The 20,920-nt window shown below is 38.7% G+C and overlaps 2 protein-coding genes across 3 annotated transcripts in view; one reads left to right on the top strand and one right to left on the bottom strand.

The window, feature by feature from the left end:
- Positions 1-20,920, top strand: part of CNOT6 (CCR4-NOT transcription complex subunit 6) — a 68,836-nt gene that overhangs the window by 14,783 nt on the left and 33,133 nt on the right. For both annotated transcript variants that reach the window (XM_026507703.4, XM_026507701.4), the window contains exon 2: positions 7,073-7,186. In XM_026507703.4, the coding sequence (XP_026363488.1) occupies positions 7,075-7,186 (112 nt within the window). In that variant the 5' untranslated portion in view covers positions 7,073-7,074. The remainder of the gene's footprint in view (positions 1-7,072; positions 7,187-20,920) is intronic.
- Positions 17,251-18,767, bottom strand: LOC113261510 (factor in the germline alpha). The gene is given in 4 exon segments (XM_048221105.2): positions 17,251-17,504; positions 17,507-17,738; positions 17,740-17,919; positions 18,741-18,767. Coding segments are annotated over 4 exon segments (693 nt in total).

Below are 20,920 nucleotides of genomic sequence, written 5' to 3'. Positions count from 1 at the left end.
CCATTTTACAAAGAACTTTGCTTTCTCAAAACTGAGGATTAGGGGTGCTGTTATTCCAGAGATAATATTGTTTCTAGAACATTTCAGTGTGTAGTTAAAAACAAGTTTAAAATCATGAGTGTAGGGGCGCCTGGGTGGCTCAGTCAGTAAGCGTCCGACTCTTGATTTCAGCTCAGGTCAGGATCTGCTGGTTCTGAGATCAAGCCCCCCTCTGAGGTCAGAGTGTGCTTGGCCCTCTCCCTCCGCCCCCCCCCCCCTTGTGCAGGCTCTCTCTCACATAAGTAAGTAACTAAATAAAGTCTTAAAAAATAAAATCATGAGTTTATTTTTATATTCTCAGGTCAACTTTGGTGTTGTTTTCTCCCAATTTCTTTGATTTATAAATGTTTTTTTACCCTGCAAATCTTGGTTCCTAACAACTTTAACCTAAGTACTTATTTGCTTAATCCTAAACTATGAAGTGAATAATCCAGTATAATACCAATAGTTAACATCATTCTTTTCACAGCTGCATGATTTTCCATAGTATGGCTGCACAGTAACTCGTTTAACCGTACATTCTTATTAATGGTCACTTAAGTTGTTTGTACTTTGTCATAAACAATGTTGAAAACAGTAGTTCAGAAAAGTACATGGTTGTATGTTTTGTTAGTAATTGCTTGTCTGCAAATGTCCTTTTGTTTGTCTTCACACTTGACCAGGTGTTTGAGTACAGAATGTTTTTTAGTTAAGGTAGAATTTATATAAAGTGAAATGTATAGAGTTTAAATGTACAGTTTGGGTTTTGATAACTATATGTACCAATATAAATCACCCATTGAATGCTTTCATCAATTCCCATAAGGGCAGCCACTGTTATCACTGCAAATTCATGTAAATGGAATCTTTTGGGTCTTTTTCATTCAGTGTAATGTTTGAGATTCATCTATATATGTGTATGTATCAGTAGTTCATTCTTTGTTTTTAATTGCTGCATAGTATTTGTGTGAATATATCACAGTTTGATTATCCTTTCATTGTTGATGGGCATTTCAGTTTTCAGTTTTTGGCAACTCTGATTAAAATTATTATGCACATTTACATAAATGTATTTTTATGGAAATACATTTTTATTTTCCTTTGGTAAATACCAAAGGGGTGGTTTACTGAGTTACAGCATAGGGAATTACTCTCTTAGATGTTACATTATCATCTCTTTTGTTTTTCCATAAAAACGTATGCTTAATTTTTGCCAATGTTTGCCTTGTTTTAGTAGGAATTATGTTTATGTATTCTGTGACTTTCCTTTTTTGCCTCAATCTTGTTTTAGAGATTCTAATATTCAAATACTTGTTCCCCCACTAGATCTGCATTCTTACCTTTTTATCTCAGTTTGTGTTGTCCCACAGTTGACTTATTTATTTATAGTTGTTTATCAGTGTTGTGTTCTCTTTAACTTCTTTAAGCACAAGAAACAATTTTTTTTGTGGAATATTTTTCTATTTCTGTTGCTTCCCTTCCCTTTCCTTTCCTTTCTTTTGTAGTAGTGATTTTGTATAGTCATTGTGCTGTGTGTGTTACACTTAACTTGTATTTGACCACTCTATGTTGACTTGCTTTTTATTCAGGTGTGGCACAGGTGGGTTCTTAGGCACTTGTTGGTTTCCCCTCAGATTGATTTTGAAGGTTAGGTGTAGATGAGGGAGAGGCAGGCTGTCGGCACACCGTTTGTCTATGGGTTGTTACGATTAGTGGATTTCAGGCCCCAATTGGTGGTTTTTGTAATTACACATTTTTTCCCTGGGGGAGCATTCAGATATTTGATTGTCCCTGATTTTGACTGAGCGTTAAGTTTGATTCCCGGCAGAAAATAGACCAGAGGCTCCTATCCCTTTCCTTAAGTCCCTGTCTCCAGCAGCTGTTTTCTTTCCACTCTTAGCCAGAGGATGGTTAAAATAGATTTAATATAAAGGCTGTAATTACGAAACTATGAATCTATTTGGGGCTGTGGGATGGGGTATAAGTTTTTGCAAGGACCTTTGTGAATATATTCATTCTAGTCTGTTTCTGTAGTTGTTCTTGTCTCCTTTTCTCTCTTAGATTCTGATAAATCCCTCCCTGTGGGTTTTTATAAAAACCCTCCCTCCCTATGATTCCTGTCCCAGCCCCCTCACTGCACCTGTCCAACACACACAAACGCACACACGTGTGCATGGCATTTCTGGAATTGTAGTGTAGAGAATATGTGGATTCCTAAATTTTTTAACCTATCTAGATGGCAGTTTTTCTAAGTTTATGGTATGCAGTTAGGTTACTCTTAGTTTAAATGCTCCAGGATACTCTTACTAGTTATGTTATGGTTTGTAACTCTGCTTTGCAACACTAACTTTCCCACGATGGTTATAGTTCTGTGTTTTTAAGCCATTTCTTAAAATATTTAATTATGAAAGCATATTTTTCGGTGTTGGTAAATAATGTCCTGTGTTTCTTTAAGGTAAATAATTCTTCTAAGATAATGAAAAACTGTTTCTCTGAGATCTAGAGTGGGGACGGACTTCATGCTGCCAGTATCAGTAGTGACGCCTGGCCCTGGATTGGAGGAATAGGGGATTGACCAGTCAGGTGCTACATACCTACTGACTCTGGCGCAGCTGTTTTTAAGTCTTTTGTAATCCTTGGCAGTTTTAAAGTCTGTTTTGGAAACCTTTCAGTCTTCTTAGATAAAAACACGGTATGTTAGTGCAGATTATTTAGAGGAGAGATCTCCTTGTTGATTTCAAAGTCTTGGGAAACATCCTAAATTGTATGCATTCTTATATCCTTTTCTCTGCCAGTGCTATGTTTTGCCAGACTCCCAAAAAAATGGGGGAAGGGCGTTGCTCAGTGCGCGGATGTACTCCTCTTGCTGCTTCTGGAATTTGCTACTTTCTTTTTTTTTTAACTTGACTGTAGTTGACACACAGTGTGATATTAGTTTCAGGTGTACACTATAGTGATTGGACAACTTGTGTGCCACCATTTCTTTTATTCTGTCATACTCTTTTTCCCCCTACTTCCAAATCGTCACTCTCAGGGATTTGGAAATAAAGATGATATCCTTGCTGCTTTTGAGTTTAATGAGCTGTCTCTTAAATTTTAAGACCGTCTGTCTTACATTATGAAAAACCAGGAAGAGGAGTGGTTGGCTACCTAGGCAAAATTATGACTCTGATGGTATGACCTCAGGTCCAGGGCCTGGTTTTCAGATTTCTCTTTCCTTCTGTTCTTTCTTTTTTCTTTTTAAAAAATTTATGAGGGAGAGAGAGAGAGAGAAGCAGACTCTCCGCTGAGCAGGGAGCCCCACATGGGGCTCCATCCCAGGACCCTGGGATCATGATCTGAGCTGAAGGCAGACGCTTAACCAACTGAGCCACCCAGGCGCCTGTGGTTTTCAGATTTCTTAGCTTGGTAACACTTTTATCCATTCTCTGAAGTGTGATCAAACTCTGGACCTTGATTCAAACTAAGCTTACATGAGGTTGATAAATCAGACTTCTCAACTCCCACTGAGAAGTCAAATGATTAATACTAGGACCAAAATACTAACCTCAGGGGCGCCTGGGTGGCTCAGTCATTAAGCATCTGCCTTCGGCTCAGGGCATGATCCTGGTGTTATGGGATCGAGCCCCGCATCAGGCTCTTCCACTGTGAGCCTGCTTCTTCCTCTCCCACTTCCCCTGCTTGTGTTCCCTCTCTCGCTGGCTGTCTCTCTGTCAAATAAATAAATAAAATCTTTTAAAAAAAAATACTAACCTCAGCTGGACAGAGCCAGTTTCTTACCATTTTTAAATTTTATTGGGAAAAATCAATGAAGATCAGATTTTTTTTTTTTTTTTAACTAGAATCTAGTTAGAATAATGGCATTTGGGTGATAGGCTGTTCTCATCAAGCTCTGGTAGCCTGACTCAACATTTTATATTTTCTAGGTTGTTACTGGAATATTCGTATCATTCAAAAAGGGCACTTGCTTTGCCAGGTAGTCCTCTAGAATAGGAACATTTTCTGACTCTGTAGCTCTCTGTGTTAGGTATTTTGTATCATTGGTCTAAAAACTTTAGTCATTGTATTTTGTTCTCAAGAAGTTAACATGTAAGAGAACAGTTTGTTTTATCAATAATATTTAACAAAACAAAAAATAGAAATGCTGTTTCTTGTGCAGATGATGAGTCTCACCATTTATATTTTTTCAAGCAGCGTTTTAAGGATTATTTAACTCCTTCTGTGTTTTGACTACCCAGTCAAAGCCCATTTCTATTTCAAAAATAGCTCTGCTTTCCATCACTAGGGAGGCAGCATAGCATAATGAAAGTTGCTTTGACTTTTTTCCAGTCTTTTTTTTTATTGTGGCAAATACACATAAAATTTACCGTCTTAAAACATTTTTAAGTGTAGCATTTAGTAGTATTATATACATTCATAATGTTGTACAACCATTACCATCATCCATCTCCGTCATTTTTCTTTTGTAAACTGAAACTCTACACACGTGCAGTAACTTCCCTTCCCAGCCACTGCAACTACCGTTCTATGTTCTGTCTTTCTGAGTTTGACTACTTTAGTACCTCATGTAAATGAAATCATACAATATTTGTCTTTTTGTGATTGGCTTACTTCACTTAGAAAGTGGCTTTAACTTTTAACCAGACACAAAGCCTAACTCTGCTACTTCTCAACCTTATAATGCTGGTTAAATTGCTTAAACCTTTTTGGGCTTCAGGTTTCTGTTGGTAAAATGGAGTTAATTCTGATTCTGCAGGAAGAACTAGCAAAAGACTAAATTTAGTGAGATAACGAAAACCAAGATAAAAGATACCCTGGAAGCCAGTGACTAAGTGTCTACAAGGGAGTGATCATCTCCATCAAATGCCGACCAATAGGACAAGCAGAAGGAGGTCTAAGAAACGACCGTTGGATAGAACAATGTGAGGTCACTGGTTTTCTTCTTGGCAGGTTTTGGTGGAACATTAAAAGCACATACTGATTTGAATGACTCTAACTGGGAAAAGAGGACTAGGAGACAGAGAGCATATACAACTCCTGGGGATAATTTTTGTGTGAAGAGAATGAGAAAAAAGTGTAACTGGAGGGGGAGATGGGGTCAGGACTTTTAAATAGAGGAAATAATACCATCTATATGTATCTGTACTGAAGGTAAAGATCTAGTATAGAGGGAAAGAGTGGTGTAGGAGAGACTCACCAGGTAATGTCCTTGAATAGGCAAGATGATGGGGTGGGATTGAGTGTTCAGAGGGCAGGCAATTTGTCCTACTGAAGGAGAGTGTGGATGGGTGGAGGTGGGAGTTCATAGAAAGGGCTCTTGTGTTTTCTGCTTCAATGAGAAAATAGAAGTAAGAAAGGGAAGATGAAGGAGTCAGTGTTGGAGGTTTGAAGAGGGAAGCCACGTAGGAGGGACTAGGAGAATTTACAGTATAATTTCCTGGCAGCATAAATAGTCCATTTGAGGTAAATGATTGCTGACTGGCTCACTTTAAGTCCACATGATGGTAGGTTTTTCTCCAGCTGTATTTAGCTGAGTAGGTATCCAGAGAAGGTGGAGAGAGAGTTGGCTAAAGTGGGTTTGGGCTCATCCAAGTGAATAAGGTGAAGTGAGACTCAGTCAAGGAGTTTGGGGGAATATGCAAAGGGTGCGAGACTTCATTTCACCTAAATATTTCGGAATGTATTGATAACATAAGGATTAAGGAAGTAACCACAGCTGAAATGAACAGTAGTCCTCCAATGTCAACATATTTATATAGTACTTCAAATTGTCTGATTCTCAGAAATGGTTTTTACACTTGGTTTTTCCAGATGTACCCAAACAGGTGTATATAATGCATTTGATTGCTGTGCCTTGTAAATTGTTTAAGCCGTGTCAGTTTCCTCTTGTCTTATTTTTATGTCATTTATTTGTTGAAGAAATTGGGTCTTTCTCATATAGAACTTTCCATATTCTGCATCTGGCCAGCTGTATTTTTGTGGAGTTAAGATTTTTTTAAAAATTTTTAATTGTGGTTAAAATATAACAAAATTTATGACTTGACCATTTTTAAGTTTACAGTTCAGTAGTGTTCAGTATGTGCACGTTGTTGTATCTTGTGTTGTTTTTAACATAGTCCTCTGTCTCCTTTATTTTGTTCAATTGGTAGCGGAAGTAGAAGGGCTTGAAATGATTCACATTCAATTTTTTGTTTTTAATATGTTTGATGAGGGGACAAGGGCATAATAGTGTTGGCACATAGATCTAGTTGTCCTAATGATGAGATTGGCCATTGGGTTTCATAGCCTAGATATCCATTTATAATTTATCCATTGAATTTTTTTTTTCACCTAATGCTTTTATTAATCATTGGCGGTCATTGCCTAGATTCATTTTTTTTCATTAGGGGTTGTGAAGTAGTGATTTTGTAATTATGTAACTCTTTCTGCATTTATTAGTTGGAATTCTGTTAAGAACATTCCCTTATCTAGTTTTGGCCAGAAATGCAGGATAAATGCTTGGTTCTTTCCCTTTTCCCACTTTTTTTTTTTTTTTTTTAAGATTTTTTTATTTGACAGAGAGACGGCCAGTGAGAGAGGGAACACAAGCAGGGGAGTAGGAGAGGAAGAAGCAGACTCCCTGATGAGCAGAGAGCCCAAGGCGGGGCTCGATCCCAGAACCCTGGAATCACGCCCTGAGCCGAAGGCATATGCTTAATGACTGAGCCACCCAGGCGTCCACTTTTTTTTTATTAAAGTTTTGAATTCATGCAGTTTATAATGACTCAGAGTCATTCTTTTGATGTTCATGTTGTCTCACCTGTGGCTGCCGGGGACTTCTTTAGGCTGTGTGCTATGTCTTCCCCAGCCACAGCATCTGTTAGCATCCATCCCTGTTTTGTACTTTTCTGATCCTGGACCTGAAATCCTCCATTTCTCCAAGAAGCACCTAGTTCTTTTTATTGGGAAATGGTATTTAGAGATCATAATACGGGTGTTTACTTTTAAAAAAGATGTTGTTGTTTTCAGTTATTTGGTTCTTCAGAATACTGATTGGTTTTTTTTAATTCAACAGGCATGCCCAAAGAAAAATACGAGCCCCCTGACCCTAGGAGGATGTACACAATTATGTCCTCTGAGGAAGCAGCAAATGGAAAGAAATCACATTGGGCAGAGCTTGAAATAAGTGGTAAGACTTGCATGCATACATTTATGGTATGGAAATCAAGATATGGTAGAAAATTAAGTTTTCTAATGCCAATACACAAAAGTGGCAATGCTGTATTTTACCAGTGCTAATTTATCTTAGGGTGGGAAGGTTCAGTGCAAGGAACATGGTTTCAGTCACAGTTCAAAACCCATTCATTGCTTATTCTCTAAGTATCTGTGCCCTTTTATAAAGTGTGTTGGGGGGTAATAACAAGGATGAAATGAGAATAACACATGTGAGATGCCTAGTCACAGAGGTTTGTTCTGATACGTAATTTTTTGGTAAAGTAGGCTTGAGCTTTTGTATTATCAAATACCAGATTTCCAGTGGGGTGGGAAATGCCTGTCCTCGTATAGGTTATGTGATAGATTTGTTTCTCCTTATTTTCTTTATTTGTTTTTCAGTCTGAGTCCACAAGGATGGCCTTATTCAGAAACACAAAATCTTAAGAGAATTTAAAGCAGATCTCAAAGTTCCCTTCTACCTTAATGCGGTCTAGACATAGAGAAATAGATGAGCCTCCAGAGATATCCCCATAATCCCTGCCAGTGGGCATGCAGCCTCTTTTTTTAATACTTCAGAGGTGGTGATAGGACATTGTTACCTCTCAAGGCAGCCAGTGCTAAAGACGTTTTGTGTTAATGTTGGCCTGATAGGCCTCCCCATACTTTTATTCCAATCTGTCTTGATTTTTGCCTTCTGAAATAATGAAAAGTTTTCTCTTCTTTTTCCTGGCTGTCCTGGATTTTCTTTCTTTTTTTTTTTTTTTAATTTAATGCAGCAAACATACTGAGCATATGCTATGTGTAAAACATTTTGCCAGGTGCTTTACTAGGTATATGGAAGATAGATAGATGGGAAAAAAAACACAGTCCCTGTCATCCTGGAGCTTATGCATATTAGGGAGTGAGAAAAACAGAGTATACCAGTATAAATAACTAATAGACAAAATATAGCTGCCAGTCTAGGTAGAAAAGTATTTACAGGAAGCAAAAAAGGAAGTAATAATAGTAATATTCTTCCTTGTCAGCTCAAAATTTCTGGTTAACCTATTCAGTAAACCTAAACACTCTCCCTGGGTACCCACATTAGTCTCTCCTGGTTTCCCTCTCAATTAAGGTGATAATTAAGTTGAGTTCAGTTTCATAGAGTAGGTGTGGTAGAGTAAAATTTTTCTTTTTTCCCCTCTCTTGTCAGATTTGACTTTCTGGGTCAGGGTAGCCCAAAGGGAAATACGCTGTCTGATTTACCAGTTACCTTCAAAGCTTAGGCAGTCACCCATTCCTGCTTTCCCCTTTTAATTTCTTCAGGATTGGTATTTAATTGTATTTTTCTCTTTTTTTACCCTGTATTAGCAGTTTTTAAATTGTATGTCCTTTGCTTGTAGGGAAGTTTCCTTTTTTTTTTTTTTTTTTTTTTTTACAATGTCAGGATAAGCTTAGAGAGTACTCACTTAGTGAGATGATATCTCTGAGGTTAAGGGGATTCTCCTCTACTCTTTCCTCCCTCTACCTCTTGTTGGGAAGTCCTTGCAGATGAGCTTTGGGAAGAAATCTGTATACAAGGTAGGAAGGAAGTATCATGGAGGATCAACTGTTGATTGAAGTAGTCTGCGGAACAGGATGTAGTAATAAAGCCACTATCAGGAAGGTCACTTTATTTGTCTTAGCCAGTCTTTAATACATACGCTTCTATGTGTAGAAATTGTCAAGACTGACTTCAGTTCATGCAAAGACAGTTCATATATATGCTTTAGCACCAGTTCCTTAAGATCTATGATGCAAAGTTCTAGGGATCTGAGGTCATTGAATTCTAGACCCACAGTTACCTCATGCACTCCTCTGTTTCAGGGTGGTGAATGGGTGGTGAGTTCCTTTTGCCATTTGGAGGTAACCAGATAAGTCAAATGACTACTGATCATTTACTTTTTAAAGAAAGCTTTTTTTTTTTTTTCCATTGTAAAATGAAACACGTAAAACCACACAGACAAATCTATTAATGAATTGTTATAAGGCCAAAAGCCTTGTAAAACCACTATCCAGGTCAAGAATTAGAACTTTTTCATCTACCCCAGAGGCCCTTCCATTGAGCTTTAATACCAAATTATGTATATCCAAGCATTATAGTTTAGTCCCCTACCCCGTTTTTATTTAGTATGTTTTAATTTACAAGTTCCCCCTCTGTGTTGAACTTGGGTGGTTTGACTTGTGTCCCCACAGTCTCTGTTTTGCTTACTGAGACTCGTGCACTTCAGCATGTTTTTCATCCCCTGCAAATGGGCATCTGGATGCAGAGGCTTGATCAGGCTCATATTTAACCCCCCGGCAGGACTCAGGGTGGTGCTGTGCTTTGTCTTCAGACAGCACGTAAAGTCTGAAGGTCATCTTTTCTACTGATGTTCAGTCCCTAGAGCCATTAATTCCTTCAGGGTGCAAAATAGTGATATTCTGATCCTGTCATTGTTTTTCATTAAGTCAGCTACATCCATAAAGAGATGTTTTTCCTTATTTACTGATTGATTACCCAGTGTACAGGTTATATAGGAAAGGCAGAAAAGAACATTTGTTTATTTCCTTTTATTTACTAGTTTTCAATATAAACCATCATCCTTTGAGGGTGACTAATTAGGTTTTTTAAAGTGTCATCATTAACTACTGTGTCTGAACATTTGGGTTTCAGATGTACGTCATGAATTCTAATTATTACTTCTATTGTGGTGCTTAAATTGTCCTGTTGTTGACTAATGGGAGAGCTTCTTAAATGATTTCTGAGTTTTTAATACAATTGTCTTTGGTGGTTTCCTTGCAGTCTGGTACAGCAAGATTTTCTTGACTCATCTTGTGTATTTCCTGCCTCAAACCTGGAATATGTAATTTTTTCCAAGAAATCTGTTTGTTTGTTTGGGTTTTTTTTTAGTTGGAAATCGTATTTTAAGACCAAAATATCCGTTGCTAGGAATGCTTGTTGCTATTGGGTTCGTCATCGTTTCTAGATCTTTCCACTGGACAGAGCTAGGAAATAGGACTATACATATTATATCTTTTCATCACATATATATATAGAGAGAGAGAGAGAGAAAGGGAGTCATACATATTTATGATGGAAAGATATATATTTTTGTGATAATATATACATGCTTAGTATAAAATATTTTTAAATATATAAAATACAATTGTATATGTACAGGTAAAATATAAAAGTATACTGATACTTTTGATTCAGATTTAGAATAGCAGGGATTTTTAGTTAACTTTTCTATAATTACATGTGTGTCTCCTTTAATACCGAGTGTCCTAGTTCTCAGGGACATGGGATGATGGAATTTGAATATCCTGTAATTACTTATTTGGTTTATCCCATATTACATTGCAGTCTCAGAATAACAGTACTAAAAACACTACCACTACTATGAGTACTGAAAGCAGGTAGAACTGCTTAGAATATTATTCCCATTCCCCATTCCCCACCCCACTCCCATTAAATAGTTGTACTCTATATTGTGAGAGTATGTAGTCATTACATACTGTCAGGCTTCCCATTTAACCTGCATACAGTCCCCATTTGGACTTTGTTTTCTAAGTAAGTGTATATTCAGTGCCTCCCACTAGTTCATTTATCTCTAATTATTTTGGTTTTCTGGAATCTTATTCTCTAGATGTTTCCTCAGGAAGGACTCATGGGAGCAATATTCTCTGAATTTCTTGCATGTTGATAACAGTTTGTATCCTTTATATTTGAATGTCAGTTTGGCTGAATGTAAAATCAGTGGCTTACATTCTTTCCTGAAATATTTCAATTTTGTGATAGGCTTTGATGACAGTCTAATTTTCTTTCGTCTATTAATTAGTTGTTCTTTTTGCCTAGATGCCCAAAGGATTTTTTTTTTTAAATCATTAATTTTACTGGCGGTTTTATTCTACCTTGATATTCTCAGGTACAGTATATTAAGAAAAATGTGTACATGTGTAGTTTGAATTTTTTTTCTTTTAATTTCAGGACAGTGTGGATAATAACATTCAGTATTCTGATTCCTTTGTGTTCTTTCAGAGATTTAGTCTCTGAATTTGCATATATGTCTCTTGAATCATTTTTTTAAAAGATTTTATTTATTTTTTGAGAGCGAGCACAAGTGGGGTAAGGAGCAGAGGGAGAAGCAGACTCAAGTGGGGTGAGGGGCAGAGAGAGAGAGGAAGAAGCAGACTCTCCACTGAGCAGAGAGCCCGATGTGGGGCTCAGTACCGGGACTCCGGGATCATGACCTGAGCTGAAGGCAGATGCTTCACCGGCTGAGCCACCCAGGCGTCCCTCTCTTAAATCATTTTTAAAGCTAAAAAAAAAAAAATTAAGGTATAGTTTACAGGAAAATAAAAATAAAATGCGGTAAAACTCACTTTACTGTTGTACAGTTCTTTTATAAATACACACAGTTGTGTAACCACCACCACAGTTACAGTATGAGTTTCTTCACCCCCAAAAAACTTTCCCATGCACCTTTTTTTTCTTTTTTTTAAGATTTTATTTGAGAGTGAGAGAGAGAGCACGTGTGCACTCTCACAAGTGGGGGGAGGGGCAGAAGGAAAAGTAGATGCCCTGCTGGGCATAGAACCCCATGTGGGGCTCCATCCCAGAACCCTGAGATTATGACCTGAGCTGAGGTCAAGAGTTGGATGCCACCCAGGCAGCCCTAAAATGACTTCATTTTTTAGAGCTGTTTTAGGTACATAGCAACTGTGACACAGTATTATGCATGACTCCCCCCTCTTTCAATGTCCTCTACCAGAATGGTGCGTTTGTTACAATCGATGAACCTACATTGACTGACACATTATCATCCAAAGTCCATACTTTACATTAGGGTTCACTCTTGGTGTTGTACGTTTTATGGGTCTAGACAAATACGTAATGACGTATATCCACCATTATAAATCATAGTATTTTCACTGCCCTAAAAGTCCTCTGTGCTCTGCCATTTTGTCCTCCTTCCAAGCTCTCCCTGAACCCCTGGCAGCCAGTGAATTTTTTTTTTTTTTATACCATTTTTTTTTTTATACCATTTTCATTCTGCCTTTTCCAGAATGTCACATAGTTGGAATCATATAGTATGTAGCCTTATAGATTGACTTCTTTCACTTAGTAATGTGCATTTAAGTTCTTCCATGTCTTCCCATGGCTTGATACTTCATTTCTTTTTAGTGCTAAATAATACTCCATTGTCTGGATGTACTGCAGTTTATTTATCCATTCATCTACTGAAGCACATCTTTGTTGCTTCCAAGTTTTGGCAGTTATGAATAAAACTGCTATAAACATCCATGTGCAGGTTTTTGTGTGGATGTAAGCTTTCAGTTCCTTTGGGTAAATGCTAAGGAGTGCGATTGCTGGATCATATGGTAAGAATATGTTTAGTTTTGTAAGAAACCACTAAACTCTTCTAAAATGTCTGTATCATTTTGCATTTCCGCTAGCAGTGAATGAGACTTGTTGCTCTGCGTCCTTCCCAGCGTTTGATGTTGTTGGTGTTTGGGATTTTGACCATTCTAAATGGTATGTGTAGTGGTATCTCCTTGTTATTTTAATTTTCATTTCCCTGATGACGTGTGATTAGGAGCATCTTTTCATATGCTTGTATACTATCTGCCTGTTTACTTGGGTGAGGTGTCCACATCTTTTCCCATTTTTAAATTGGATTGTTTTCTTATTGTTGAATTTTAAGAGTTCTTTGTATATTTTGGATGACAGTTCTTCACCAGATAGGTCTTTGTGTTTTCTCCTAGTCTGTGGCCTCTCTTATTCCCTTGACAGTGTCTTTCACAGAGCAGAAGTTATTAATTCCAATGAAGTCTGGCTTATTATTGCTTTCATGGGTTGTGCTTTTGTTGTTATATCTAAAAAGTCATTGCAGAGCTAAATCATAGATTTTCTTCTGTGTTATCTTCTTATCTTATTATGGCTAAATCTGTAGTTCTTCATTTATTTGTGAGTTTTAAAAACGTCTTTTTTAAAGCATTCCGCTTTTGTGGTTATTCATTATTAAGTTCTTGGTAGTTTAGTTTTCCTTTACTGAGTTTTTCTAATTCTTATTTATGTTCTTTTATTGCTTTTATCATTTTCTTAATGCCAAACTTTTAGCTCAGTTTGAAATTGTAAGTCGTAGTTTTGGGGGCATGTTTGTGGTATGCTTTCCTTGTCTGTAGGGAGTTATTATGGTAACTTTTTAAAAAATATTTATTTATTTTTGGAGAGAGAGTGAGCACATGCGCATGGGTTCGAGAGCACACGCATGGGGGGGTAGGGGCAGAGAGAGAATCTCAAGCTAAGTACAGAGCCCAACTCTGGGGCTGGATCTCATGACCCTGAGATCACGACCTGAACCGAAACCAAGAGTCAGACATTTTGATTGAGCCACCTAGGGGCCCCATATTTTGGTAACTTTTAAAAAATACTTAATAACTTATGAGATTTGAGCATATAGCTTTTCTGTTCATTTTTATTTAATCTTAGTTTTTCCGAAGTTCCTGAAGGTGTGATTCAGGATTGTGTTTCTAACTTCAGAGCTCCCTCTTCTGGTTTTTGCATTGAAACTTTCTGATTGTGTTCCCTTCTCTCATTTTTATTCGGACCTTTTTTTCCCCTTCATCTTTTTTATGCCTTTCTCACTAAATTTTAATTGTTTTTTTTGGAGGTCCCCCCCCCCCCCAGTGAGGGACCTTGGCTGATCAGTTTGTGGAATTCCTGCTTTCACACTTACTGTGGACACTGCACTGAGCTCCTCCTGGTTGCAGCGATGTTTTCAGATGGGTGCTTCCAATGGACACTACCTAGATTCTCTCTTCTTAGTTCCGGTAGTTGGGTTTAAATATGTTGTCATGTAATTTATCTTCAATTTTCCTGTCTGCTTTTTGTTGCCTTTTCTCTTCTTTTTTCCCCTTTTGGATTAACTAGGTATTTTTGGTGAAATTGCATTTTATCTCCTTTGTTGACTAAGAAGCTATAATTCATTTAATAACGGTTGCTTTAGGGTTTATAATATAAAGTGTATCAAGAATATGATATTACTTCATATTTTGTGTAAGAGTCTTAACAACAATCTACTTCTGTTTCTTTTCTCCTGATGTTTGTGTCATTGCTGTCATATATTTTCCTTATACATGTTCTCTTTTTTTGTTTTTTTCAAAGATTTTATTTATTCATTTGACAGACAGAGAGAGAGCACAAGTAGGCAGAGCAGCAGAGGGAGAGGGAGAAGTAGGCTCCCCGCAAAGCAGGGAGCCCAATGTGGAGCTCGATCCCAGGACCCTGGGATCATGACCTGAGCCAAAGGCAGATGCTTAACTGCTGAGCCACCCAGGCGCTCCTCCTTATACATGTTCTAAATCTCACACTGTATTGTTATTTTTCCTTTAAAGGGTGAAGTATTAGGAAAAGTTGTTTTTATTTACCCACGTACTTACTGTTTCCAGTGTTCTTCATTCCTTTGTGTATAGGCAAGTTTCTGTTATCCTTTTTCTTCCCATTGAAGGACTTCCCATAATATTTCCTGTATTGGAAGTCTGTTAGTGATTTTTTAATTCATGTTTCATGTTTGAAAAAGTCTTACTTGCTGTATTTTTTTGCAAGATTTTTTTCTGGGTATAGAGTTCTAGGTTGACAGCTTTCATCTTTCAGTACTTTAAAGATCCTGTTCTACCATCTTCTTACTTGCATTGTTTTTGATGAGAAGTTTCCTGTTGTTCTTATCCTAGTTTTTGTTTTTTTTTTTAATGTATGTCCTTTCTCTGGCTGCTTTAAGACTTTTTCTTTATTATTGGTTTTAAGCAATGCGATGATGATGTACCTTGGTGTCTTTTTTTTCCTTCTTGTGCTTTGGTTTTGTTGAAGCTCTTGAATCTGTAGGTTTATAGTTGTCATGAAATTTGCAAAAGTTTAGGTCACTCTTCAAATAATTTTTTATGTTCTCCCTTCCCCCACCCACCTTTTTTGGAGTACAGTTACTTGTATCTTGAAGTTGTCCCACAGCTCACAAATCCTCTGTTTAATTTATTCCCTTTCCTCCCACCCCCTTTTGGACAGTTTTTATTGCTGTATCTTCAGTTTCATTAATCTTTTTTTTACAGTATCTAGTTTGCTGTTAATTTCATTCAGTATAGTGTATTTTTCATAACTTGAGTCTTAAAGTGGTTTTTTTTTTTAATCTTCCGTGCTTTTACTTAACATTTTGCCTCTGCCTTTTTGAGGGTATGTAACACAGTTATAATAACTTTTAATGACCTTATTTGCTAATTCTATCTTTATCATTTCTGGATTGCTTTGATTCCTTTCTACTCCCCCTACCCATTTCTCTTTTTCTCTCTTTTTGCATGCCTGGTAATTTTTTATTAGATACAGTGCATTGTGAATTTTACTTTTTTAGGTGCTAGATGTTTTTATACTCCTATAAATACTTCTGAGCTTTGTTGTGGGATGCAGTTAAATTATTTGGAAACAGTTTGATTCTCTCAAGGTTTGCTTTTAAGTACCACCTCTCTAAATTCTCTGAGTTAGGAAATTTTCTGTCTGGTGGAATTGTTCCCTTTGCTTTTTCAGTTTGTCCTCACTCCCCCATCTCTGGCCTCAGATTTTCTTCACATGCATTTGCTTATCGGTACTCAGCCGAAGACTCAGGACGGTCCTCAGATCTTTAGAGCGTTTTATCTGTGTGGCTCGCTCTCCTCTTTGGCACTAAGCCCTGTGAACTCTAGCCACCGTGGCGCCTCTGGACTGCCAGCTTCATCTCAGTTTGCATGGACTGCCAGACTCCACCTGGTTCCATCCCCCTGCACTACTCTGAGGAAACTGTCCAGGCAGAACAGTCTCAAAGGCTCACATTGTTTGTTTCCCATCTGTCAATGATTGTTGTCCTGTGCTGCCTGGTGTGTAATGTCTGAAACTCTGTTTTTCATATATTTGTTTGGTTTTTAGTTGTTTTACGTGGGAAGGTAAATCCAGTCTGTGTCACTCTATCTTTGTTTAAAGTGTAAGTCCATCATAGTTTTTTTTAAAGATTGTGTTTCTTAACTCCAGTATCTGAATCTCCTGGGAGTTCTGTTTTATTCTTTCTCTTCTTCTTTTGGTTTTTAATCCTTTGGTAAGTTTCATTGAATGCTGGAAATGATAGGAAATGGCAGAATAATTTGATGGTCTGTCTGGATGGTGTTTTCTTCTTCTGGAGTGGATTTGCTTTTGTTCTCAGCAGGCAGTTGTGGTAGGAGCAGCTGCCTATAATCTAATCAGGAATTCATCTCAGTTGAGTGTGGTGTTGAGTGGGTTGGCTTAGTGCAGGTCACACTTATTCCATTAGTAGGTCTTAACTGGAATCTTGGTGGCTTAGCAGAGGCTTTTTCCTTGGTGTTTCCTGAATTCCTGTGTTGTTTCCCCAGTGGTGGAAGAGGGATTCTGGAGTACAGAATCCTGCTTTGCTTAGCTCCTCACCCTCTCTGCTTTCGCCTCATTTATTTGCCTTTGCTGCTTATGATTCTCCATATTTTGCCAAAGGTAGTGTGGGATCTGTCCTGCCTACTTCTTCTCTTTGCTTCTCTTCTGAGTTATCTCTCATTTCTTTGCTGTCTTCGTAGTTCTCCAGTGCTTTCAAATTCATTTTTGTATTTTGTACCCTATTTTCATCTAGGAGGAGGATGATGGGTCAACAACAAATTATTCTATTGTTACAGGAAGCTGAAATTCAGATGCATACACATTTTTAAATTCTGCCTAAAGAATCTGCAGATACCAAACAATTTTCATGTTTCTCTTCCTGTGCTTCCGTTGTGTGGTGGCAGCATTGTCGTTCCCTGCTCTTGAGGTACATCCGTAGCCCACAACAACTCCTCGTTCAAGGCCCGTGAGCTGGCAGTGTGGGCTAGGGAAAACATACTAACCAGAGCCACACTCAGGAGCCTTCCAGGGAAAGGGTGCTTGGGTCTGGACTCCTTGGTAGTCTTTTTTTAATTTTCAGGACTGCATATATTTATCTCTAGAAGATAGCCCTGGGCTGGCCTTTTCACTTTTCATACTTGGGGGAGCCTGTGACTGAGGACATCCACTTTTAGGAATCTGTCCAGACTATTGGTTGGGGAGATAACTCCAGTCGTAGACATCACGCACTGGTGACAAGTGTGTGCTGACTCACCACTGCCACCATCTGCCCCGGACCTTTCCTCCTCATTCTTCAAGCCCACAGTACAGCTGGCATGCTGGGCGATGTTTCTCGATAGGTTTCCAGCCAAGGGTGTGTGTGGTTCAGAAGTATTGTTGTTGTAGTTTGGTGATCTGGATTTTGTGTCTCAGAGTCTTTGGCTTCTCTGAAAACATCACTGAGAACCTGTATGTGTTCATTTGCACCTTGAAGGATATCAGCTTTGCTAGGTTTCCTGCTTTGGGGAAGAAGTGGCACAAGTGTCTTCAGTTTGGCAAAACCAAGGTTGAGATTTTTTTATCTGCTCGCGCTCCTTGCTGTTGGCCACGCACCCTGCTCCAGCAGCAATTGGAGGTCCGTCCTCGGTAGCAGAGTAGCCGCCCGAGGGCAGCCACTGGAGCTGGCGGATGGCGACCAGCTGGGGCAGTGGCCCGAACTGTTCCCGCAGCATGGCCTCCAGCACCTCGGCCTGCAGGGCACCCAGAAGAGCAGGTGCAGGTGCCGCGTCCCTGGCGGAGGGTGGCAGGCCTCCTCGGTAGTCCTTAAATGATATTGGAATCGGGTGCCTTAGCTATAGGGCCACACATTAGCCTTTTCTAGTTTGTGACATTTTCTGACCTTTTGAAGGCTTCAGTTGAGTTTGAGTTTAGTTTAGTTTGAGTAAACTCTATTCATATTTTTCCATGGAAGAGTGGCAGACCCTCTCTCTCAAATTCTGCATCACGTTCTTCTGATTTTTTTAAAGAGAATATTACATTTAGCTATTTTTGATGAGTGTAACTTTTGGTAAGTGTCACTCCAGAGTCAAGCAGCTTTCAATATGTTATCAGCTCATATAGCTCTCTGCCCTCTGAGTGACCCTGGTGTCTGCTTTAGGGAAGTTCAGAGTGGGGACAGGTAAACAGGAGGGGAGGGAAACTCAGGTGGAGGCAGGATATCTGGAATAGGAGTTTTGAGGCCATCACTTATTACTGGAAATCACTTACATGTTACTCACTCATTTATTCTGAAACTTCTGATGTGGTAGGTGATGGGACATAAGATTGTAGGCTGTAGCAGAAGAGTCCCACAAGAAGAGAATTGTAAAACCATGATCAATACAGGACAAAAAAGCCTGACCTATTATCTTTTCTTTAAGATGGTCTTAGCCAGCCTGGCAGGATCAGGGAAAGCGTCCTAGAATAGCTAGCTGACTACTGAGTTAATGATATTAGCCAGGGGAAAGTGGAGTTAAGCGCATCTCAGGAAGAGGGGACCTGGAGAACCTAAAAAAGCATACAGTGGAGGTCTCCCTCCATCCCCCGACCCCCGCCCATTATACCTCCCAGCATGCACGCATGCATTCACACACAGGGTTAGTACTTTCTTCTGCATTTCTCTGGACTCCATCCGTGCATATAGAAATATAGATTCTTATTCCACACCTCATTTTTAATTCAAAAGAGAATATATTATATACATATTTCTGCACTGTGCTTTTTTTCATGTGTAGTATTCACAATACAGTAGTATTGTGGCGAGATTTCTAAATAAGGATATAGACAGCTCTCCTGTAACCATATTTCTGCCTCTGTAATTTAATTAGTACTATAGTGATGGTCAGTCTGTGACAAGCTACAGTGAATAACCTTGTAGATTGGTTTGCATCTCTCCTAATACATCTGTAGGTCAATGTATATAATTTTGACAGATGATACTTGGCTATTTTTTTTTTTTAAATAATGACATTTAGAATCAACTTATCTAGTCCTGGCATTTTTATCACGATCATGTTATTTTATAAATTAGGATGATTTATAGAAGTCTCTCTGTTCTTTTTGTATCCTTAAGTCTAATGTACTTCTTATTAGATTTATTCGTAGGTATTTTACCTTCTGGTTCTTATTATAAATAGGGTCTTCTATTATTTTTTTCATCTGACTATTGTATACATACAAATTATTGTTGTCTGTATGTAATTTTGTTTGTTCTGTTACGCTATAATTTTTTTTAATGTAACAGTCTTACTGAGATATAATTCACATATCCTACAATTCACTCAGTAAAGTGCACAGTTCGGGGGTTTTAGTTTATTCAGAGTTGTGCATCCATTACCACAGTCACTTTGAAACCACTTAGCACCTCAGAAGAAACCCTGTACTTATTAGCAGTCGCCTCCCATTTCCCTCCCATCCCCTAGCCCTAAGTAACCAGTAATTTATTTTCTGCATTTATAGATTTGCCTGTTGTGAACATTTTGTATACGTGGAGTCATATCACATTTGTGACTGCCTTCTTCATTCGCATAATGTTGTAGCACGTGTCAGTACCTCATTCCTTTGAGTGGCTGAATAATACCCTGTTTGCGGGTATCATCCCATTTATTTATCTGTGGAAAGGCACACTCCCGTGTGTTTCCTGTCCTCTCAGTGCTCTGTTACGGTCCTTCACTTAGACACCGGATGTGTGGGTTCTCCACACATCAAGTTATTCTCTGACACCATCTCAGTTCTGACTGTAGTGTCAGGTACCACAGGTTACGGGTTCAGTCCCATGGGACTGTCCCCCCCCCAACTTCAGATGGTAATCACAAGTCCAGGTTGTTACCTTGTGCTTCTGACTGAGGAGCTATAAATCCAGAGGTTCTCAGGACCCCCTCCTTGGGTTTCATTTGCAGTATTGGCTCACAGAACCAGGAAAAGAGTTTACTTACTAGATTACTGGTTTATTATAAAAACTCAGGAACAGCCAATTGCAAGAGATGCATAGGGCAAGGTGTAGGGAACAGACAAGAAACTTCCATGTTCTTTCTAGACCCCTCAGCCTCCCCGTAGCTCCCTGTATTCTTCATCTTGGAAGCGCACAACTCCGTAGGTGAGGGATTCCTTCAGAGGCTTCATTAGGCACGGTTGATTAAATCTGGTGATTAGTCTCACCTCCTGCCCCTCTCTCCTCCCTGGTTTTGTGGGGGAGTGGGAGAAGGGGCTTGGTAGGGACTGAAAGTTGCAACCCTCTTATCCTGTTTGGCTTCCCTAGCAACCAGCCCCCATTCCTGGGGGCTTTAAAAAAAGTCACCTCATTTAATGTTAAACTGGTGTCCTTGAAAGTGCACCTATGATAACAAAAGACACTTTACTGCTTAATCACTTAGGAAATTCCGAGGGTTTTAGGAGCTCCATGGAAACAGAGGTGAAGACCAAATGTATAATTCTTTTCTTTTTCTTTCTTTTTTTTTTTTTTTTTAAGATTTTATTTATTTGAGAGAAAGAAGAGAGACAGGGAGTGTGTGCGTGCAGGTGGGGGGAGAGAGAGGGACAAGCAGACTTCGTGCTGAGCAGGAAGGCCAACATGGGCTCAGTCTCAGGACCCTGAGATCCTGACCGGATTTGAAACCAAGAGTCTGATGCTTAACTGACTGAGCCACCCAGGTGCCCCCCAGATGTGTAATTCTTGTTATAAATAAAGTAGCACAGATTATTTCTATGTTTTGGCTCTAAAGAATAATGCTGCTCTGAACAGTTGTATACAAGTTTTTATGTGGGCCTTTTCATTTCTCTCAGGTG

This window comes from Ursus arctos, unplaced genomic scaffold (genome assembly GCF_023065955.2).
Source record: "Ursus arctos isolate Adak ecotype North America unplaced genomic scaffold, UrsArc2.0 scaffold_5, whole genome shotgun sequence".
Classification (NCBI taxonomy): Eukaryota; Metazoa; Chordata; class Mammalia; order Carnivora; family Ursidae; genus Ursus; species Ursus arctos.
The sequence above is the reverse complement of the archived record's forward strand: the minus strand, read 5'-3'. Positions and strand labels throughout refer to the sequence as shown.